Source organism: Protobothrops mucrosquamatus, unplaced genomic scaffold, assembly GCF_001527695.2.
Source record: "Protobothrops mucrosquamatus isolate PMUCROS unplaced genomic scaffold, P.Mucros_1.0 scaffold1247, whole genome shotgun sequence".
Lineage (NCBI taxonomy): Eukaryota > Metazoa > Chordata > Lepidosauria > Squamata > Viperidae > Protobothrops > Protobothrops mucrosquamatus.
Window position 1 is genome coordinate 197,299 of NW_015387454.1, and position 25,343 is coordinate 222,641.

Consider the following 25,343-nt stretch of genomic DNA (forward strand, 5'->3'; position numbering starts at 1 on the left):
CTATCCCAAGCAGGGCTGGGAGGGGGGTATAAAAAGACCTCCTGCCCATGTGCTCACTCTCTTTCCTCTCCTCTGCTGCTTCTTGCAAGACCATCTGTCTTCTGCAATAAACTGTAACCTTCTTCCCAAAGCAGTTGCCATGTTTGCTTATTTATTCCCGGCTTGGATGAACCAGGATGAAGACTTACTTCTAACAATTGTGAACTAAAAGATTTCAATGTGAAGTGAATTTTTGTTGCTTATTTCTTACAAATGCCCAGGCTGACTGGGGATTCCAAAAGAATCAGGTTAAGGATGCTTGATTTATAGTAACTTTCTCTAAACAATGGTTGTAGCCCTTTGTTTATTGTTGTGGTTTTTATTTTCTCACAAGATTTTTTTTGTTTTTTTCTTCACAGTTTCTGTGACCACACTAATTTCTTGGCAAAACAAATTTTTTTGAAAAAGATTTTTTAAAAAAAATAGGGTAAGACAAAATAATACCTCTTCTAATTCTACTAATGAAAGCAATTCTACCTATCTACACCCACACATACATACATACATACATACATACATACATACATACATACATACACTCTCTTAGTACATTAGTATGTTTGCTAGTGAGCACTACTGGCTTACAATGTTATCTAGGAAGAAAAGAAAATTAAAAATGAGCTAAATTTATAGGATGGTAAGAGTAAATAAAGCCTGACATTATTTCACTCTGATAATGATTTACCTTTTGACAGTGTCAGAACATCACATTAGTGTTATTAAGCAGGAAACAAGAAAGAAAATTTACTATCTTTAAGTGTTAGCATTTTTAGTTTTCATGCCTATGTGTGTTTTAAAGTTTGTCTGGAGATCAACATTCAGCGCAAAAAGACAGTTTATTTCTCACCAGTTCTTTTATGACTTATTCATGAATTCATCTGTAGCAGAAAACACAATCTGCTTCCAAAGACTGCAGCACTTAAGAGAATCATTGCATAGTCCAGTACTTGTCAAGTAATAGTTGGTAACAAGTGTTCATAGCCTCTGTTCTAGCTGAGGTGTCAATCAAATCTACCTTGCTATCACTTATCTAAAAATAGATGTATTAAATGCATGTCAAAGGAATATCTTTATTTTAAACTATTTATAAGATCTTCTTGAAGCTTATATCATAGATTAAGTAAATGCAGTGTAACAGGAGTAACCAATTAGTTCGCAAATAATAACTTTCTCGCTAACAAATCATACACCATCCTGAAAAAAGCGAACAAAGAGAACAAGCATTTTTTAAAGATTTCTGAAACATTTTTCAAATTGTTATTTTATAAGCCTACACTATCAAAATAAGAAAGTGTGTGAAGAAAATAATGTTGTTGATTAATGATGGTGTGTATTAACTGTTTTTGCTATTAGTATTATTTAGAATAGTCAATAAAATCTGGAGGAAGCCTATGGGCCATAGCTAAAAAAAATTCAATTTGTATCTTAAAAAGTAGTTATGGAACACACATTTTATAATTAACTTCAAAGTCAGTTTATATCTTGTTTTGAAAAGATCAATATTTTGTGCTTTATGAGCCTGATTAAAATGTCTGAACGGGACATGTTCTTTAGGAATCTTCAATATATTTCCATTAGTTATTTGTTATTTACCACCACTATTTTTATGAAGATTTCCTAGAAAGTGCTATGTCTAAACATATAATTTCAATATTTACACAAGAGGATGGCACATAAAATAGCAACCCTTGTGGTTGCTACCACATTTATATTTGTGATGTCAAATACTGTCAATTACATATAAATGGCATAATTCAAGATACTCGGTCTAAGGCAATTAATAGAACCAATGTTGAAAATTCCCTTAATAAATACTCTAATCCTTTACTAACAACTTTTAATTGATAATTTTGAATTTAACATCTGGTAAAGCATTCTTTCAGAAACAACATTAGAAACAAAATAGGAAGTAAATGCCATTAGAGATGTAGAAGAAACACTGGTTAAAACCAGCCATACTTATCTGCAAAATAAACATTGTCTCTAAGGTACATCTAATCTCCATGTGAAAAAAAAAATCCACACTATTTGTTACATATTTGTTTTTTTAAAGAAATATGCTACAGAGCCAGGCAAAATTGTACTTGTTTTCAAAATATTTGAAAAATATGGTTTGATTTCAAAGAGTTCCAGTAACATGCTATTTTTCTTGTTGCTAGTTTATAATTATTATTGGAGTTCATCACACAATCAGCCAGATATTTAACACTGGATTTGACATTTTTATCCACCTATCAAGTACTTCCAGAGGATAAGCAGGTGTTGCTTAATCATGTTAAAGGTATCATTGCAGGATGAAAGGTGCAAAAAAAGTTTGAAAAATTGCGCACAACTCACTTAACAACCTCCTCACTTAGCAACAGATTTCAGAGGGAAGTGTGGGTTGTCCCTGTTGAGTTGATGCACAGTCCATCCAAAGTTTAGGTTACTGCTTGGAATAAATGGGTGGGTGAGACCTTGGAACAATGAGGCTTAGGGAGGGGATGCAGGGGTTTATGAATAACCAGTGTGATGTCAGCCTAGAAGGGTGGAAGAGGGCATGTGGATGAGAGAGACTTACCCCATCAACTTGCAGCCTTCCCTGCTAGCTTCCCCCATTGAGTTTCTGGGGAAGCAGACAGGGAAAGTCACAAAGGGCAATCATGTGATCAGAGGCACTACAACCAGTTCTGTGAACCAACTGTCAAGCATGCAGAACACAATTACATGGCTGTGGGGATGGCAGTACAACCAGAAATCTGAGAATCAGTTATAACCACCATTCGTTTAGCACTGATGTAACTTTGAACAGTCACTGAATTAATGGTGGTAAGTCAAGGACTGCCTATATTACTCAGCCTTCACGCTTGGATTCTTAAGAGACAGGCTTGATCAGGGGTTTCAAACTCATGGCCCATGGATCACTCCTAGCTCTCCAAGATGTTTTCTGTGGCTTGCAACAAAATTTTGTAGGTCCCAAGGCCAATGTTTGGGAAAGCCAAGTTGTTGATTGCTACACAAACCTGCAGTCTGGGCTGTAGAAACCATTCTAGGAAGAGATTGACAATAGCAATTACACAGTACATCTTGGGCTTACACAGATCTTCTGGCACTATTAAGGATTGGTCTGTATAGTTAGGATCTCAGGTTTTCTTACATAAACAGCATTGTCCTTCAAGACTATATGTCTGCCTGTTCTTATACTCTATAACAGATGCTGAGACAGAGGAGAATTGACCATTCCTTCATCTGTGTGAAAGTGCCCACCAGGAACTAATATCCCAAATAGAGAGGAAACATATTTTCCATATTTCACTGCTCCCAAGAAACCGTTCTGAGGCTTGAAATTTGTCCTCTTTCATCTCCCTTAAACCATTACTAGTAGGGCTTGGTTTCAAGATCCTTTGCCATCTTGGTAGCCCTCCAGTTTGCCAGTTTGAACTTTGGTACTAAGAAAAAAAGTTTAAGAACAACCCATGATACATTTTCAATATCTGTCTGGGGGTGTGTATAGGTGGGTGTTTTGTCCCTTGTAGATGCTTTGTTTTATTTTTCCTTTTTGCTGTTTCTTGTTCTCCTCTGTTTTTAATGTTGTATGCTACCCAAAGTTGTTATTGAATTAGGTTACAAATTTGATAAAGATTTTTGAACTCACTAGAGACTTTTGTATTAATATATAAAACAAATTCAGTGTTGCAGCCCTCAGGCTAATGAATGAATCTTCATATGGCTCACATGACAAAACTCTTGGGCCAGATAAAGATCAGTTTCTATAAAGGTGCAATCAATTCATTCAAACCTTATTGCTATCACATCTTGGCCTCCAGAAACATCTTAAAATTTTGTACCATATACAAAATAAGCTTCACATAAAGGTCATAATGAAATTTATTACAGGACAACAAAGCTGTACTTAACATCTTTTCTCATAAAAATAGAGGGAGGGAGGGAGAGAGGGAGGGAGGGAGGGGCATAGAGAAAGATATATCTGACATCAACTAAACAGGAGAAATCTGTTGATGCTTTGACTCCATATAAAATCTCTATGTTTCCTCACTTTCCAGGAAAAACTCTGGAAGAACTGGCTTTACACAAGCTGGAATATTAACATTTATAAAAAGGCATGTTAAATGGATACTTAGACATGAGGTTAAATACAACAGTCAGTCTATTTCACGGTATTCCAAATGATACTGTTCAAGGTGTTTAAACATAACTTGGGACTAATTATTACTGTTTTACAACATAAGCCGCTATGAGAAAACAAAAGGTTAGAAGAGCATCTAAGAACTTCATTAAATCAAACTAAGCAATTACTTTTGTGTGGCCAATTTCATATCCTAAAAATCTTATATTTGAGAGTGTAGAAGTAGAATTTTAATACTGTGACCCAATTTTCACTTAGTTTTATATTAACAAAAGCATCTAATTAGCACCATAAAAATCATAATGTTGTGCATATACTGTAAGTCGCACAATATAATAAATTCTACTCTACCGAATTTCTAAGAAAACAAAACCTGTTCTAGATGGAAGCAATACCAATGAGAATGCTGTTGCCTGGTAGGTGGTCTTTAAATCAAAAAGGTGAAGGCATTATGCCACAAATCCAGAGGAAACCTTGAAAGTTGTTAGCAAAAAAGAGTACCTCAACAAAGAGCTGCTAAACCACATTACTTTATTATCACAGCAGGATGGCTAAAGACAACATGCACTTTACTTTAAGGCAATTTTTTTCTCCCTATATTGAAGATCTGGAAAACACATGCAAGATTTCAAAAATAAATGTAAAGCAACAGAAATATAGAATTTTGCTGAGTTACAAAAATGAACAAAGATGAATTATAATGGTATATAAACTTTGATGAATGGCAATGACTCTGGCTTTTGGTAGAATATATCCTTTGTCAATAGAGGGCCTCATATTCAACCCAAATATTGTGTTTTGGCTTCTTGCCCTTTGCATTGCTTCCCCAAACAGCAGACTATTCTCCTCTGAAAATTATGTAGCATTGTCTTAAATTATTATTACAACTAGCTGTACCCGGCCACGCATTGCTGTGGCTCAGTCTGGTTAAATGGAAAAGAAAGAAAAGAGAAAACGCACGTTTGTAATATGTTTAATTTCACAATTTCAAAAAAAGCATGTTTTTACCTGTCACAGGTGTGACATCTATATAATAGGTATATAAAAACACGTGCGTATTCGAATGCAACGTTATGTCAAAATTTCAAAGCAATCGGTGAAGAACTTTCAGAGATTTAAGATTTTGAACAAACGAACATTTACATTTTTATTTATATAGATTTCAATCTTGACTTCCTACAGTATTCTCTTCATGTATCAGAGTGAACAGTTTCATTCCACTGACTCTTTAGAATATCAAGAAGGGTTTCTGATATCAGTCTAGTGTATTAGATAAATGAATGGGAATGAAAGTAAATTATGAACTTATTCCTCCTAACCATTTGAATCTGTATCCTTTCTTTCATATTTCTAATCCACTCAGCTAAAATTGCAACTGCATACTATTTTATCATTCCTTTTTTTCAAAATGAAGTGATTAGGGGGAAGAGAGCAAGCAATGTTTTCGTAATTGGGGTGTGATAAATAAGAATACAATAACTAGGGTTGACAAACTGCCCTACGAAAGGCAGGGCATACTATGGTCAAGAATCTCATTTTTCCCTATCTCTCTACATCAAGTCTGAATGCATGAATAACTGCTCACAAACTTAATTTCCTTTTCATCCCTCAGTTTTCAATATGGTCAAAATACATACACTGGGGAATATGGCTAGAAACAGCTACACCTATTTACCACTGTTCAATTAATAAGTACTTTTTCTTTCTCATATAAATTTGAGAATGGGAAAAATTGTGAGAAAATCATGAGGTTGACATTGATATAATAGTCAAACATTTGATTTATTATGTTAACATCTATGATACTCATTTATATAGTTAGTGCTTTTCTATTATTCTGATTTTGCCATTAACACAGACACAATTGTACTTCCTATTGTGAAGGGGAGCAGACTAATGGTTAAGTTTACTGTAGTGAGAAGAACAGCATGTGTATTCTTATACTTTATGTTGAATCTGAACATGGCTATATGGACTATTGGATTTACATAGCATTTAAGTAAAAGGTAGAATCATACATTCCTCAGTGACATTTGCTTGTTCCAGATTTTGGGGAATATTTATATTTATACAAGCACAGTAACTATCATCAACCAAAAAAGAACCAGCTTTCTATTTTCTGCAATATGTGCTCCAATGTAAATACTATAAGCAGTATATTCATTGATAAGCTGAAAACTTTAGGTCGCAAAATACATCCCCCAAATCAGTTTTGGCTTATCAGCGAGTATATATATGGTAGTTGGCATCTGGTTTGCAAAGCTTTCTTCTTTATTTTCAAACTAATGAACCCACAGGTGACTGATGACAGGTGGCATCAGCAGTAACCATATGCACGGCACAAGTCAAAGACCCCAAAATCTCAACTGAGCACATGAACCCTTACTTAAAAGCAGCCAATCCATTCTGTCATGCATTAACTATTAATTTTCATTTCATTATTCATAGGATCTTATTACTGGATATAAGACCTGCTTGAAGGCCCACTCAAGAAAGAACAAGCTTGATTGAACATGGATTAGTGCTGCTATTATGGTCTCCCTTATGGCAGTAAGGTGGCAAAGCATGAGTACTTTTTTTGTCATTACTGGGTCCGCAGGGAGTTACCGTGCTGCCTTGTTTCGGGGATACAAGCCCTGTTGGGTAGATCAGGACTTGGAGAACCTTTTACAGGCATATGCAGAGGAAAAGCAGGTGGTAATCATGGCTAGGAGGGCCTTCGCACAGCTTCATGTTGCACACCAGTTGTGCCCAATCCTAGATTAGGAGGCTCTGCTCACAGTCACTCATGCCCTTGTCAACTCCCGATTGGACTCCTGTAATGCACTCTCCATGGGGTTGCTCTTGAAAAGTATCTGAAAGCTTCACCCAGAATGCAATGTGTAGGCAATTATATGTGCTTCTACAACAGAACACATACATCTCTGTTCCCAGAACTGCATTGATTTGCCAGTTTGCTTCTGGATCCAATTAAAGGTGCTGGCTTAAAGGTTTATAACCCTTAATGGCATGGGACCAGGTTATGTGTGGGATGCCTCTCCCTGATTATATCTGTCCATTTCACAAGTTCTGGTATACTGTAGAAAGTATGTTGCAGGCAAGTCTCAAGCCTTCTCCGTAGCAGTGTCCACCTTAGAGAAAATTCTCTCTCCTGAAATGGGATTAGTTCCATCCCTGTAACATTCCAGAAGTCCTTTAAGACCTGGCTATATCATTAGGCCTTGGGGTTCCAGTGGACTGGTGAAATTCTAACATGGCTTCATTACTCTGGTTAATATTCTCTCTCTCTAGTGCCTTGTGGTTTTTTATATTTTAATAGTGACTGTTTTTTTTTAATAATGATTGTTTTATATTTATGTATACATATATTTTTATTTATTGTTTTGATTTTTGAATTTACCCAGAGTCACTTTTTGCGAGATGGGCAATCATATAAATGTATTAAATAAATAAATATTTTTTTGGGTTCCAATTTTAGCTCTGTAATAAAGAAATGTACAAATACTTCATATTTGTACATATATAAATCCTTCATATATAAATCCTTTCATTCCCCGCCATCCAGTCAGAGCTGAAGAAACTTCTTGGATGAGAAGTGAAACGTCTTCAAAGAAAAACAAGAAAATCCAGTTGCCTCGTGAAAAAGCTTCTTCGGGGTACAAATACTTCCATGTTTATATCTTGCCATGAAGAATGAAGTATAAGACAATTAGCTAATTTTGGCTGGCTGTCCTAATGCGTAAATACAACGGTCATAAACACAAAATGAGTGAAACTAGACACTGGGTGTCACTGTTGATTTACAGACAAATTTCTGAAAGCACATGGAACTAGCAGAAAAGACTCTTCCCACCTAACCCCCTCCCCAAAGTGTGCATGTGTATGAGTGTGTGTGTGTCTGTGTGTGTGTGTGTTGTGGGGGAGATAATCACATGTGTCTGGATATTTGGTAAAACTTTAAATTTGGCTGTTATCATGTCAGGCAGTAAGCAAGGATGATATGCCATACTTTGAAAATGCACCATCTGCTGCTTGTTAGCTGATAAAAGCAGCAACCTATCAATTCTCTAAGTAGCTGTTGCTCATTAGCCGACAAAAGCTACTTTCAGTGCTCACATATTATTCGATTATTTTAGACAGATGAAGATTACCGTTGATCAGGGCAGGGAATAAAGAAAACCCCAAGAGCTCAAAAGGAAATTAAATATGGCAGCCCGGTCAGAATCCAGCTCCCAGTGAAGTTGATGACAAGATTCACCTACTAAACACTGTGTGATTTACAGCAGGGATTCTGGAGAAAGAAACCACCTAGTGTTTCATAGTTATTTATTAGCAAACATAAAAAACTAAATGATGTTTCAGTATTTCTAAAGATATTAAACATTTTAAATCTCTTTGTTCCAAGGCTGACGTTGCCCTCCTTTCATACTTTCTGATTTTTGTTTGCATGGTACACACAGACTCATAGAGTTTCCGGCAATTCCCTTCCTTCCCCTCATTTACTATCAACTAACACACTCAGCATGAATGGACAAACTTCTAATTGGCATGGCAGGAATGGACCTTACAGCAAAAACAGCTCCATCAATCTATTTGTCATTTCTCTGAGAGATTGTAAACGTTACAAGTAATTTCCACTCTATCGTAAAAGAACAGAAAGCGTTCCAGGCCAGACACCTTTCTAAAAATAGTTTTCATAACATATAAAGCAATAATTAGGATTACATGCTTCCATGACTTCAACTGCTACAAGTAATCACCTCAACATTTATATAGAAAAGATAGGAAAGTGTTTACTTCAGTGAGTACCAGGAGACATTAAGACAGCTTACATATGGCAGTAATATGGGAAAAACAGGGAACTAAGCACCCAATCACTGAAGGTGTGTGTTAAGCAATACGAGTAGCCATAAGAGATACTATCTGTTATATCATCTTTTTATTTGAATAGGAATGTCCTGCCTTTCCCTGGTGTGGGAACTGCACATTGGACAAAGGGAGATCTTTATACTGATAGAAGAGAATATCTGTAGCTCAGGATTGATCAGTAGGGTCCTTGATGTTGATGAAACATTTGCAAGAAAACCACCAAGCTCAGAGAGCACTAAGGACCCTATGGGGACCTTTATAGACTGACATTTCCTGAATAAAATAATATGATTAGGAATATTTACTGTAAATATTTGAAGGATTATTTTATGATTACCATTTGTATATTTCTCAAAACATTATTTAGGGTATGCCGTACATTAGAAAAGAGTAACTACTAATGAGACTTAGATTTAATTTAATTAAGAATCCTTTTTCCAGGATGTTGTTAAAACCTTTTAGAAGACTTCAACACTTATCAACATTTTTAATAGGTTAGAATACAAATGAAAATTTAAATTTACTCAGAAGGATTTCACTTCTCATGAGTGAATTGAAAATAATGCTGCAGAGTTCTGTATTTTTTTAAACAGTTCTGTATTTTTTAAACTAAACTTTCTAGTGCAAGAACAGGGGACAGAATTTGTACATTTATTTATTTAATTGACTTGTATGCCACCTGAGTCATAAAAGTGACTCACAGTGGGTGCAGATTTAAATATTCATGCAGTCGTATAAGCTACTCTTAAAATTAAACTTTCTTAAGAAAGTAAGAAACAAAAGGGAGCTTGTACACTGATATTTTATACAATTAAGGTAATGTTATGTGAGAATGACCTTGAGGAACTCGAAGAAGAGATGCTGCTTAGGAAACAATTAGACAGGAGGGGGAGGAGCCCCTAGTAGTGGCTTAACAGTCAGAGGAAAAAACTTAAGAAGGACCAGCTCGAATTGATCAGGCAAGTGGCTACAGCAGATTTGTACCTTCAGATTTGCAAGATTATGCTAATGTATGGTTCACGGTAAAGCTGTGTTTTCTGTCTGGTTTGCCTGGAAAAACTGACAATTAAGTATTGCTGCATGCCAAGATTATTTTGTAAAACAGATGCATAGAAAAATATCCAATAGAAGAGAATATATGTAGTTCAGGGTAGAACTGTGGAGTCCTTGGTCCTCTCTGAGCGCGCTTGGTTGTTTGCTTTGCAGATGTTTCACTATCCAGCTAGGTAACATCATCAGTCACACTTCACACAAACCTCTTTTGTGACCAGTCCACTTTATTCAAAGAAATAGAAAATTGGGTGCCTGAAGGTTTTGAGTTACCATATGTGTTCTATATATATATCCCGGCTAGTTAAATTAGAGATAAAGAACATTTGTTGTCCAAGATTCATATTTTAGCAATAGCACTGATGATGTTACCTAGTTCGGGTAAGGAAACATTTGCAAGAAAAGAAGCCAGCTCAGAGAGCACCAAGGACCCCTCACTCATATTTTTTCCTAAAATTTCATCTTCTGGATAAATAAGTCTCTATTCCATTTTTTTTTCTGCAGAGCTTTAGATTCTAAACTATAAGTAAAATAGTGAAACTGATTGAATGGAAGTGATTGCACTGAATATATTGAATATATTTTTATAGTGTAATATTAAGAGTAATTGGTGTCAATTATGATTAGGGAACATAGCTGTGATGCCCAGGTGATATTTCTGAAATAGTAGTTATGGACCTGGCCCTGCCCACTCTGTCTGTCTGTCTGTCTGTGTGAGAGAGAATGTGAATAACCATATACAAAACTGGGCTTTCTTATCTATGGTACACAGATGTGAAATGCTCTTTTCCAATTGGAGACTACAACCAGAGTCTTCATATTTTACAAGTTTTATGGGCATATAGGCTTTTTTATTTAGTTCACTATATTCATTCTTTTGTGCCATGTTAACAAAGGGCTTACTTTTTTCCTTCACTTATTTTAATAAATCATTACAGTTCTTATCATTTATTCCATTTTCAAAGGTAAATTAAATCACCCTTATATATGGAGACAGATTTCATATAAAAAGAAATTACAGTCTGCAGCCCTTCACAGTAACTTGAACCAGAAACTATAAAAGTCTTCTATTTTTTTCCCTTTGTTTCTTTTAGCTCCTCTGTCAATGTAGGATAGCACAGGAAATGAATCACCTGTTCTTAGGTTCTTTTCCCTTTACTCTTGTTCAAATTTATTCATGATTTTTGCTATGCTACTATCCAAAGATAAGGAAAGATGAAAAAAGAACAGGATGATTATCTCTGCATGGGTGAAATAAAAATGACCCAGCTAAATTATTTCAATAATCTTGGAAAGAAAGAACATATAATTCTCCATGAACATCAGTTAACAATCCCAAGATTTAAGCTGATTCAACTGAAGAAATCAGTTTTATGAACTAAGGTTTTACAACTGTTTAAGATTTTATCAGCAGTTACAGTGTTTTCTCTCCCACCAGAATTCTACTGGATTCCATTTTATTCTCAGTGACAAAACAATATGTAGTTTGTGCCCACTGCCAAGCCACTTGCTGATTCATTCATAAGCAAAACATAAATTCTGTTTGGAACACTTCATTAATTCTCTATTTTCATGAGGGCAATATCATGCAATAGAGGAAATAAAGAAGTTATATGAAAACAGAAGTAAAAAGCCTCTTGTATGGTTTTTATACACACACACACACACATACATACATATACACATAGAGAGGCAAATTGTGTTCTTTCACAAGGTTTAAGGATGACGTTCACATTTTGATTATTGTGGAAAGAGAGATAAATAACTCTTGAGTAGACTTCATCTCAGGCCTCATAAGGATTAATCTCAGCACAGCTAATTTAAGATATGTTTGTGATATGAAAAGGAAATCCCATCTAGTTTTTACTCTTAATGCTCTGGTTTTTTAAAAAATAATTTTATTTTACATAGTTCAGGGCCACACAGTTCTGGGCAACAACCGTTCTATTAGAATATAAAGTTATTTTATATCCCTGAAATGGAATATAAAAACTAGGACAGAAAGCATAAAGAAAATCTTTGCAAAAATGTATAAAGCTCATTGGAACTGAGGCTTCCCAATTGAAACCAATGGCTTCTCAAATTTATAAGGGTAAAAACAGATCACATCTACAATACCTTAAAGAGGCAACTTTTGTGAGATTTCATACCTGGTCTCTGCAGCTGCCCCACTATCATCAGTAAGATGCAGGCACTTTAAGGAGCATCCCTATATCCTCTGAGGCACTTTTCTAGAATTGAACCAAAGGCACTAAACAGCTGTATTAAAGGTCATACAAATATAGAATAGTAAGCTATTCCAGGTAGATGGTGGTGATTGGGTTGGTAATTTTTACTCAGGGCCATTTAGTAATATAGCTTTAGGTTTATATATCGCCTCATGCTGTGTTGCAGCACTTTCTGGGCGGTTTATAATGTAAGCATTATTTGCATATTGCCCCCAACAATCTGGGTCCTCATTTTACCAACCTCACAAAAATGGAAGGTTGAGTCAACCTTGTGCCAGTCAGGATCAAATTCCTGACTGTGGGCAGAGTTGGCCTGCAACACTGCATTCTAACCACTGCGCCACCAGGGCTCTTCAAGAAGCTGTCTGAAGGTATCATTATCAGGATACGAATGTTGAAATTCAGCCTACCAACTTGGGGGACATAATTATGTTAATAAGTAAACAAGATCTGGAACAACAGAATACTAAATGCAATTTCATAAGAGCATGTCACCTGCAGACAACTTTTACAGCTTGCAAAGCATCTCCCAGTTTGAGGAATGTAGGACAGCTTTGATCCATGGAAATTAAGAAACTAAAACTTGGAATATTTGATCATTTCTAGTTTGAACTGAGACTGTCCACTCAAATGTCCACTCAATCACAAAAAACACAGTGCTTTTGAGTGAGCTCTTCTAGGCAGGTGGTGGTGATTTGTGCTAATAATGTTTACTTAATCTCAGGGCCATTTTCTATAAAAATAAGAAAATAATGATGCTTCTAATGAGGAAGGAAACATTCATCATGGACATAAATCAATTTCCCTTCTCTTACAATCACAGTTGAGCACAAAACAACTGCTAAGTAAGACAGTTGTTACATGAGTTTTGCCCCATTGATGACCTTTCTTGCCACAGTTGTTAAGCGAATTATTGTAGTTGTTAAATTAATGTTAAGTGAATCTGACTTCCCCATGGACTTTGCTTGTCAGAAGGTGACAAAAGGTGATCACATGACCCCAGAATACTGCAACTGTCATAAATACATGCAAGTTGCCAAGCATCCAAATTTTTATCATGTAACCATGGGGATGTAAAAAACAGTCATAAGTGATTTTTTTTCAGTGCCATTGAAACTTCAAATGGTCACTAAACAAATGGCTGCAAGTTGAGGACTAAATGATGGTTGTATATAAGCAGGAGGCTGTTAGGATATGGATAGAAAGGAAAAGACTTAGGCTGAACTCTAGCTTTTGGAATAACAGCTTTCTGATTCCAAAGATGGTTCATCTATAGTTATGGGTCGATCCCACCTATGTAGGACTAGTTAACAGTCTGGGGGTTCTCCAGGACTTGCTGCTTTAGTTTGAGCAAACGGTGTGACCATGCCTAGGCAGCTTATGCTCAATTACATCTTATGCCTCAATGCAAACCTTCCTGGAGATGTTGCTTACAATCGCTCGTGCCTACCACATGACTGTACTACCACAATTCACTCCCTTTGAAAACCATCTGGAAGCTTAAACTGGTTCAGCATCTACTAGCCTGGGTTGAATGATGGCCACATCTAGATTTGTCCATGTAACACTGTTAGTCCAGAAGCTGTACTGATGCCAGTGAGCTTCTGATTTCATTCAAAGTGTTGCAAATCACCTTTAAAGTCCATCCCCGTCATCTCTAAAGCCTGCTCCAAAGTGAATCTGCCCATCCTATAACATTTGGGAGAGTCCTTTTTGAAAGTCTTGTTACTATAAAACCTTGCACATCCTATAGGATAACTTGTCTGTCTCTCTTCTTATGAATCATGATTGAGATGCACTGAATTATATATAGTAGGTTTAAGCTTCACTATTCAACGTATAGTATACTCACGGCATTCCTTTTCATCACTTTCATCAAAGCAGTCCGGCAGCCCATCACATTGCCAGGCTCCTGGGATACAGCGTCCATTACTGCACATGAAGTTTCCAGGAATATTACATTCATTTGTGAAATTATTCCAAGGCAAGAGCTGGCTTTCTGTAAACCAGGAGAGATAAAATAAAAAGAAGAGGTCAAGTTCACATATGCAGAAATTAGTTTTGTATCTGAACCAATATTACTGCGAGACAAAAATATATATGAAAGAAAGGTGGAAAGAGCAGAAAATTAGCATTGATCGGCCTGACTTAAATCAATATTACGAAGTTCCCATTTTTTTCTATGCTTTACAGGAAACTCTTATATTTTATCATTCCAAAATTGTATATCTTTGAATAATAACGTGAGTTGGGAAAACCAAACACTGATGTTTATATTATGCTTATAGATATATACCTACTATACAAAAATACAAAAAGTAAGATAAATTAAGAATTAAGGAATAAAGATTAGGGACGATATTTTTAAAAAGAAAGGGATATTTGTCTATCAAATAATTTTAATATGCAATCTTCTATCTGAAGTAGCAGTTATGGGAGCTTTTTAATCCAAAAAAGAAAAAGATTTAAAACTAAAAACTTAAAGGAAAAATAATACTAACAATATTTTATCCATGCTTAATGTGAACAGGTATTTATTTATGGATTAGCAAAAACCAAGGATCCAAAAATATCAGCTATGCCTAAAAAAATAATAATCAGTTTAAAAGTAATGATCATAGAGGAAGTTGAAGTTGCCAGAACCTTGGGCGAAAGTGACCACGTCATACTGGAATTTAATATAATGCAAACACAAGCCAAAGAAAATAACCCAACCAGTGTCTTAAAATTTAAAAGAGCTGATTTTAACAAACTCAGAGAGAACCTAGGAAAGATTCCATGGATGAAAATCCTAAAGGGGAAAACAACCCAAGAAGCGTGGAAAAATCTGAAAAATGCAATCATAAAAGCCCAGTCCAGCACAATACCACCGAAAAACAAAAACAAGAAATTCAAGAAGAAACCCATATGGCTGCACAAAGATCTCTGACAAACTGAAAGACAAAAAGGACAAGTACAAACAATGGAAAGAGGGGCACATAACTAAGGTTGATTATCAGCAGACAGCCGGAACATGCAAAGATGCAAGATGAAGTCAGGAAAGCAAAGGCTCAGGATGAACAAAGACTTGCAACAGAAGTCAAGAACAATAAAAGAAGTTTCTTTAACATATTAATAACAAGAAAAAAGTCAAGGAAACAGTAGGTCCACTCAAGAGTGAAGATGGCAAGGAAGTAACAGGCAGTAGGGAGAAAGCAGAGCTGCTTAGCTCATTCTTTGCATCAGTCTTCATACAAAAAGAAATTATAGCCCAATGTACCAAAAACACTACTGCAAAAAGACAAACTAGAAATAAAAATTAAATTAAGCAAGAAAATGGTAAGACCTATCCGACCTTGACAAATATAAATCACTGGGACCCAACAGATTACATCCCAGAGTTCTGTAGGAGCTGGCAGATGTTATCTCAGAACCATTGTACCATATCTTTCAAAAATCCTAAAGCACTGGGGAAGTACCTGAGGATTGGAAAAGGGTTGATGTGGTTTCCATCTTCAAGAAAGGAAAAAAAACAGACCCAGGAAACTACAGACCAATCAGTCTAACATCAATACCTGGAAATATCCTGGAAAAGATAATAAAAAACAGATCTGTGAACTAGAAGCAAACAAAGTTATAACTAGTAGCCAGCACGGATTTGTTAAAAACAGATCATACCAAACCAATCTCATTTCATTCTTTGATAAAGTGACTAAACTAGTAGACCAGCGAAATGCTGTGGACATAGTATACTTAGATTTCAGTAAGGCATTTGACAAAGTAGACCACAACCTACTTCTTGGTAAGCTAGAAAAATGTGGAATAGTCAACATCCCACCAGAGGGATTTGTAGCTGGCTGACAAACTGTACGCAATGAGTAGTCCTCAATGTACTACATCCACATGGACAGAAGTAAGCAGTGGGGTGCCACAAGGCTCAGTCTTAGGCCAAGTACTTTTCAATATCTTCATAAATGATTTATATGAGGGAATTTGCAGATGATACTAAACTGGCAGGAATAGCCAACATCCCAGAAGACAAGCTCAGGATCCAAAAAGATCTTAACAAACTTGAACAATGGGCCTTATCCAACAAAATGAATTTTAATGGGGAGAAGAGCAAAGTTTTACATTTAGGCAGAAAAAAATCAAAGGTATAAGTACAGATTAGGTGAGACCTGGCTCAAAAACAGTAAATGTGAGAGGGACCTTGGAGTCACTTGAATATGAACCAGCAGTGTGCAGCAGCAGCCAAAAAAGCTAATAAAATCCTGGGTTGTATAAATAGAGGCATAGAATCAAGATCACGCAAAGTATTAGTATAGCTTTATAAAAACTTAGTAAGACCACATCTGGAATACTGCAACCAATTTTGGTCACTATACTACAAAAAAAGATGTTGAGACTTTGGAAAAAGTTCAGAGAACAGCAACTAAGATGATCAAAGGCCTGGATACTAAAACATATGAAGAACGGCTGCAGGGACTTGGGTTTGGCTAGTCTAAAGAAAAGAAGAAATAGGGGTGACATGAAAGTAGTATTCCAATATTTGAGGGGCTGCCATAAAGAGGGGGTCAAATTATTCCCCAAAGAAACAATTGTTAGAAACTAACCACAGAGAGAAGCAACCTGGAATTAAGGAGAAACTTCCTAACAGTGAGGACAATTAACTAGTGAAACAGCTTATCTTCAGAAATTGTGGGTGCCCCACCACTGGAGGTTTTTAAGAAGAGGCTAGACCAGGGGTCCTCAACATTGGCGACTTTAAGACTTGTGGACTTCAATTCTGGGAGTTGAAGTCCACAAGTCTTAAAGTCGCCAAAGTTGAGGACCCTTGGGCTAGAGAGTCACTTGTCTGAGATGGTATAGGTTCTCCTGCTTGAGCAGGGGTCTAGACTAGAAGACCTCCAAGGTCCCTTCCAGCTCTATTCTATTCTACTAATTAGAATAGAATAGTATAGAATAACAGAGTTGTAAGGAACCTTGGAGGTCTTCTAGTCCAACCCCCTGCTCAGGTAGGAAGCCCTGTACCATTTCAGACAAATAGTTGCTCAATCTCTTCTTAAAAACTTCCATTCACAACTTCTTAATTGTTCTATCAGGAAATTTTTCCTTAGTTCTAGGTTGCTTCTCTCCTTGATTAGTTTCCATCTATTGATTCTTGTCCTGCCTTCAAATGCTTTGGAGAATAGCTTGACTCCCTCTTCCTTGTGGCAACCCCTGAGATATTGAAACACTGCTATCATGTCACCCTAGTCCTTCTTTTCATTAAAGTAAACATGCCCAATTCCAGCAACCGTTCCTTATATGTTTTAGCCTCCAGTCTCCTGATCATCTTTGTTGCTCTTCTCTGCACTCTTTCTAGGGTCTCAACATCTTTTTTTACACTGTGGCAACCAAAACTGGATGCAGTATATCACTAGACAGCCTGTGATTTCTTGATCATTGTTTCAGAGATATCTCCCTACCTACCACTTGCACACTCCTGCACAACCTTCCGGACCTTCCCTGTCCCTCCTTGTGCATCCCCTTGCAACAATATGCATTCTCTCCAACTTGCATTGCACCACTGTGTAAGCTCCCTGATCTGCAGGACCCCTCTCATACAGTCTCTTTGAACAATGTCCATCTTTCCCATATCCCCCATTCAGTCTCCTTCAACCTTACAGCACCTCTCACACACCGTCCCTCAAAATCCTCCCAGATATGTGCTGCACCTTCCTTACACCTTCCTTGTCACTCCTGCCCCACCCGTGCTGTGCCTTGCCTGAACACCCTCACTCCCTCCCCGCCCCCATTTATTTTCCTTATGGGAGGCTGGCAGGGAACAGTGGAAATGAAGATCACATGGTTGTAGTTGACCATAGCAGCACGGCAGCATGGCAATAATGAAGCAGCCACAACTTTGCCAAATTTCAATCCGACTGGAATAATGGGTCACAGATTTTGGATGTATTCTATATGTTAGCCCATTTGAGGTATATTTCTTCAAAAAATGTTGTTCTATGAATCACCATTTCGCCAACTGAAGGTTACACACAATCAAACAGACACAAGAGTTTGTAATAGTGGTGAATATCTGTAGCTTGGGTATAGGATGAGGGTGAAGGTTCGTTCTCTGAGCTTGTGGGTTGGTTTCCAAAATGTTTCGTTACCAGGCTAGGTAATATCTTCAGCAGAGTTTAGGGGATGTCAGTGTCAGTGTTCTTCTGTTTATAAGGGCTTCAGGTGCAGGTGTGTCAGGTGAGGGTCTTATGATGGGTCTTGTCCCCCCCACAGCTGTTCACTTCTCAATGATCCTGATCTGATCTAACCTTTCTATCACAAGACCCATCACAAGCCTCTCACTAATGACTCACACCTGATCCATCACAAGACCCTCACTTGACACACCCACAGCTGCAGCTGCAGCCCTTATAAACTGAACACTGACATCCCCCCAAACTTTGCTGAAGATGTTACCTAGCCTGGTAATGAAATGTTCAGAAACCAACCCACAAGCTAGGAGAATGAACCTTTACCCTCACACACAAGAGTTTTAATCGTATATAGATTTGATATTCTTAAAGAACCAAAATAAATAAAAATTACCCTAAAATGTTTCCTACAATTCCTATAAAGCATCACTGTTCCCAAATAAAATTTGACCCACAGCCCTTTTTAGGCAATATGTTTATCTTGTTGTATATCAGTGAACAGGTAAGCAGAGGTAAACAGCCCTTCAAGTTACCCTGGAAATATCACTAAAATGTCAACCATCAAAACTGCAGCATAACTTATTGCCCATTGCAGGGAGCCTTTAGCGACTAGTGAAATTAATCAAGGCATAAATATTTGTTAAATCAGCTTTGACTTGGCAAGAAAGGACACAACCCATGTTTCATTGTCAAAGCATAAACAGCATGTTCAATCATCACCTTATTTATGTTAAAAGGATGTTTCTCAAAAAGTTTGCACGCAATGTAACAAATACATTTAAGCTATATCCAATACCACATAAGATGTCTTCTTCCAGCATCTTCCATAACAGTTTCAGGAAGTTTGCTAACTCTCCAAAACAGATTTGGGACATGCAGGAAAAGAAGTCTAAAGCAGTTGTTTCCAAGGTGTGGTCTGGGGACACATACACCCCTGGGATTCCTGAGACTCTTTCAGAGAGTCCACAAAGTCAAATATATATATAAAATTCAGTTTTAATTTCTAATACTTTAAGTATGAATAGATGTAATCCACATAAAACGAAGTTCTTTAGGGTCCTCAACTTTTTGAAAATGGAAAGAAGCCCAAGACTGAAATGGTGAGAACCTCTGGTCTTAAGGGAACAATTATTCCATCTCCATTATTGAATTCTGTTTCTGATAAAAACTGTGGACAAGCCTCCTCTAATACCTACAAGCAGTAAAGGCACATCATATCTGGAAACTAATGGCCATTTTATTATCCCAAGACTAAAAAATTCTTACAAATCAGTTTTTACATAAGAGCAGCACTATTTGTTCTTAATGAAATAATTATTTAGTTGCAACTATGTGCTTGCAGGTTGAGGACAGGAAGGCCTGGAGGAACGTTGTCCATGGGGTCGCGATGGGTCGGACACGACTTTGCAACTAACAACAACAATGTGCTTGCAAGCATGCACTGTTCTAATGAATAACATGCAAACTATTTTAGTTGTTCAGTTTGTAACAACTGTCAGCTCCAATGAGTATTCGACGCATTTGGCACACCCTATAGCCATAGCTATAGACCTTTAATTCACTTTTCCTTAGAGTTCAACACTTAACAAATAAAACTGAACCTTGGTTTAATGAAGCAATTCAATCAAAATAATAATACGTAGTTTCCAAATTAATTCAAGGTGAAATTCAGAGGCATTTCTTATATCAATATACAAATCTTACTTTCTGAACCAGAATGGTTTAAAANAAAAAAAACCTTCTCTTTAAGATCTGACACTTCTTAACGTTTATTTTTATCTTGGTTGCTGCTGAAAGAAGTTCATTCCCAGGACAAAGAAAAATAATTCCCACGGGCACCTTGCCCATTGGACTGCATTTTTTAAAGACCTTTATTAAATCAATATAATTCGCAGATTGCCAAATACAGCAAGCTTATTTAACTGAACATAAATACATAGAACTGGCAGGTTGCAAAAAGCTACACATATCTACTTTACAAATGCATCTGAGTCCTATTTTATCCTCATAGGATTCGTAGAAAATAAATGACTAATGACTCTTTGTAGTCACCATACCGGGGGGGGGGGGATAAAATGGTAGAAAGTACCATTATCAGGATAATAGAAATGGCAGGCAACTTTGCCTTAGATAAATAAGTGTTTTGTGGTCAACCCTTTGATAGCATGGAATTATGGCCAGCCCAAAAACATCATTGTGTTTTACCACACATTTGTGGTATAATTAGCTCTCTAAATTTCAAATATGTGATTGACCCAAAACATTACCTATCAATTGTCTATCAGAGAGAGATTACTGAACATCAACTATCTCAAGTGTTAACTTTGTCTCAGTCACATCAATATGATGAATTAAATTTCAGTGAATTTACTGAAGCTTGTAAATATTGTGCAGAAGTCACTATGATACTGGCACAGTACAGATCTCTTATCGGTCCACTGATTGACTCTGTGCCAGACATAATCACTCAGCCTGACCTACTTCCAAGACTGTTCTTAGAGTGTACTGGGATAACCTTAAGCACATTGCACAGAGTCCCTGCAAAGGAATTGATATGCTGATATAATAAACATATGATTTAATCAAACAGCTCAATTTCTCCAGGAATCAAATATGTAACAAAGGCATATCATACATCCTATTTGCATTCACATATCTTCCGCACAATTGATATATTTGATAGGACATATCATAGAATATTTAATACACACACTCATTAGACATATACTGCATATATATTTACGGGACCTGGATATTTACGAGACCGCCTTCTGCCACAGATTCCCTCCCACAGACCGGTACGCTCCCACAGAGCGGGCCTCCTCAGGGTGCCGTCGGCCAGGCAGTGTCGGCTGGCGACCCCCAGGGGGAGGGCCTTCTCTGTGGGTGCCCCCACCCTCTGGAACGAACTACCCCCCNTTTCAACAAGCGGGACTGACCTAGGGTGAATTTTAAATAGGGAAAATTTTTAAAGATTTTAATAATGACACAGCCATTAATATATTTGATTTTTAATTGGTTTTATAGGGGAAATGTTTTTTGTGTTGTTTTTTAACATGCTGTGAGCCGCCCTGAGTCCCGTGGGGAGAAGGGCGGCATAGAAGTTAGTGAAATAAATAAATAAATGTTCACACTCTAATAATTTAGATCAGTCTTCACCCAGGCCCGCCAGTAAATCCTTACCCTTCCCAAACTAATAAGCCATAGGCATCCTTGAGAAAGATGGAGAGGTGATATAACACACACACTGCAATGTCATGACACAAACTGCACCTCTTATGTACTTCTGTGGAGAGTCACTGTGCAGTTCTCCCTAGTTAAGACTGGCTTGTAGTTTGCCTCAAGGATAGAATGTTGTCTATTTGTCAACAGCATGAAAAGCATTAAATAGACAGCTAAAAGGCTGCCTTGGGTTCTTGGGTTAATTGAGACACCTGTGAGCAAGCATATCTGCCTTCTAGTAAAGATGTTTATATGGGGTGGCTCTATCAGGCAAAGCAATTTTGGTTGTTTGTGCTTTGTGTGTCCTTGTGTGCTGGAGGTGCTTTACAGTATCAAGGATCGGGATGATTGAAGTCACAGGATGAAAGCAGGGCAACAGAGTCGGAGAGGGGATCTCCAGAGGAAAGGAATATGGTTACTGGCAGAGCAAGCAGAATTGGACAGGAAAATCTGTGCAGCGGACTAACTAGTGAAATGAAGTTACATTGGGGGGAAAAACAGCAAAATAGCAGAGCAAAGTGTGACAAAGATGTTTACTTTTCAGGACATTCAGAAAAACAGATTATTTTCCTCTCTCTCTAAGTTAGAAACATGAAAGTGAAAATAAAGCAAAACAGCCTTTGGAAGGGGTTAACCTAACCAGTGATTAAATTTAACAACAACATAGAAATAAAGGAAAGGCTGAAACAGTTGAAGACCTGCAAGGAGGTCTTGTATATGATTGTATATTACATTACTAAGCTAGGACTACTTTATATAAGCACAGGTTATTTATTTTATTTCCATTGAAACCATAAAAGTCATTTTATGTTGTAAAAGAAGACTGCCTGAGTGTCTGGAAAAATTCTTTCCCTTCCCATACTCTGACAATCATAATGCATGTACAAAGGGTGGACTTTGAATCATGATATGTAGAGTTTCAAGATTTTGGCATCGTCATGGTGAGCAGCACACACCTGTGAAAGTTTACTCCCTTATTCCTGAAAGAGAATCTGTATTATTAAAAACAAGAAGGAAGATCACCAAACACAAGATTCAAATCCTACATATCTGCCAACTGTCTAGTTTAAATCCCATCACATTTTTCCCTGCTCTTTCAAATCAATTGGCCTAGTGGCTAAGGTGGTAGCTTAGAAACCAGGAGGCTGTGAGTTCTAGTCTCACCTTAGATTTGAAAGCCAGCTGGATGACTTTGGACCAGTCATTCTTTCTCAGCTCAACTCACCTTACAATTGTTGTTGTGGGGGAAAATAGGAAGAGGAAGGAGTATCAGGAATTTTTGTTGCCTTGAGTTGTTTATAAAGTAATAAAGGAGGGATACAAATCTAATAAATAATGACTTTTGGCCATTCTTTTCTCAATCTGGAAAATAGCAGGCAATTGCTCAATATTAAAAGTGTCCTAAACAGTATTTAGTCCACCTGCCAGCTTCAGCCCTTATAAGCATAATCTAAGGACATCTGTTGCCAACAAAAGAATAGCTACTGAAGATCCCCAGAGGACTCGTTAATCCCTTTGACTAATTCTAATCCTTCTGTCTGCCACCATTTACACTGATTTTTTTTATTATACCCAAATCTAAGAAGAGATCATTACAAAAGCTAGTCAACAAAAATCAATATAATTCAATTTGTTTGGAGAACAGAGGGATGGTTCCACTTTCATCCTAGCATAACTATGGAATGCTTTAAAGCCTGTAATCCAAAACTAATAAAAAAACCCATATTAATTTCTACAAATCTTTGCTTTAATAGCCACAACAAAGGACACCAAAATGAACATTTTAAGATTAAATTATTCAGATGAAGAATGAGATAAAATTAACTCCATGTTACTACAGAACAGAAAGAACAATCCTATGTCATCCCAAAAACTAATTAATTTATCAATGAATACATTTCTTGAATTATAGAAAGTTTATGCCAATGTATCTATTGTTAAAATGCCAAAAAATCTCTTGTTTATGCTGCAAAAGATTAACATGGCTATCCTTCTGTGTAAAGAAATATAATCTCCTTTGTTCATGTAATTTTCTTGTCAATACAGAAAATTAACTTTATTATTAGAGCTTGCAGTTCCTTGGAATTTTTAGCTAACAGAGTAGTACTTATTGGTATTTCTTCCATTTTAAAACCATTTTCTTTTAATCCATTTAGTGCTTTAACTATTACTTTAACTACAAGGTTTTGTTTATGGTATTTTCTACATAACTATGTAACAACCCACTTCAATCTGCAGTTCTGTCACTTTAAATACATTTGATACTATCGGCTTTGAAGAGAAGTATATTTGCTTAAATTAAAACACTCCATTCATGGGGAAGGACTATGCTCAAACTACAGAGTTCATTTTTAGTAGAAGATACATAGCTGAAGAGCTAAATCACTGAGTACACCTATCTGCAACAGCTCACACCATGTCTTTCTGATTAAAAATGGTTTCATTCTTTTTAGCAACAAACTAAAATCATTCCAGAGATCAATGTATTTTTCCAGAAAAGTAATAATGGTTCCCTAAAACCTCTTTCCAGAAACTGTGGGTCATATCAAAGTGATTCCGTTACTGAAAAATGTTGTCTCACCCTGATTTTTCTTCCAAGATAAGTAAGAACTGTAAGAACTGTAACACCTATAGTCTGTTACCTAGTTTGTTAATGAAATGTCTGCAAGAACACCACCAAGCTCAGAGAGCACCTAGGACCCCATAATTCAACCCTGAGTTACAAATAGTCTCTTTTTTGTGCAAATTAATGTTTTAATTCTATACCTTTGTTCTATAACACTAAGTCATACAATATTTTGGTTGTTTGGGCTTCACAATGACATATAAACTGTAATTTGTAATATCCCCCCATCCACACATTATGTGTGAGTCCAAGGTTACTCATACATTGCTTCCAATTTCGTTTTGTCACAACATGGCCCAACCTGTAAGACTGAATGAACAAAGAAGCATTTCTTTATTCATAGAAATAAGGAAGGTATAAGCTAGAGACTCTGTTTTTTTTTTCAAAATAATCTTTCTAGTTTTTAATTCATTAACATTAAGAAAACATAGTTGCATTAACAAAAATAGTCATTTTACATAAACTGACTGGATTTTCAGAGTATATGCCACTGTATAACAATAATAAATGAATGAACAACTCTGAGAAGTCATCATAAAAAGTAAGCAGACATATATGCAAAAACTAACACCAGCTAACATCACAGATTTAGCATTTGTTGATAAGACAAAAAAGTCTGGATAGCGCAGTAGTGGCAAACCTATGGCACGTGTGCCAGAGGCGGCACTCAGAGCCCTCTCTGTGGGCACGCGCACCATGCCCCGGAGATGGCAACCGTCCTCTTCAACCAGCCGCCTGCTAACTCACCGAGGTCCCATGTGGCCAGATGCATCCCAGCACCCTTCCCATATGGATATGAGGCTTCAAGGATTGTATTGAAAGAACCCAGGCTGTTTTTCTTAGGAAACTTCTGGGTCTTCCTCCCTGTGTTGGATTTGCTTCGATCTATCTGGAACTGGGCATTCATTCAGTCGAATGCATGGCGTGGATTAACATCTTCAAATGATGGTTTCGGGTGCTCTTTTCGGCAGTCCCTGGTAGCTACCTCTCCCTGGTGTTTGCTGACT

At 36.9% G+C, this 25,343-nt stretch overlaps 1 protein-coding gene across 1 annotated transcript in view; it reads right to left on the minus strand.

Annotated features, from left to right (window-relative positions):
* LDLRAD3 (low density lipoprotein receptor class A domain containing 3) overlaps positions 1 to 17,920 on the minus strand; it is a 98,032-nt gene extending 80,112 nt beyond the window's left edge. Inside the window, exons 1-2 of the mRNA XM_015821086.2 lie at positions 17,764 to 17,920; positions 14,165 to 14,311 (exon numbers count right to left, since the gene is read on the minus strand). Of these exons, the coding sequence (XP_015676572.1) occupies positions 14,165 to 14,311; positions 17,764 to 17,920 (304 nt within the window). The remainder of the gene's footprint in view (positions 1 to 14,164; positions 14,312 to 17,763) is intronic.
* Between the last annotated feature and the right edge of the window lie 7,423 nt (positions 17,921 to 25,343).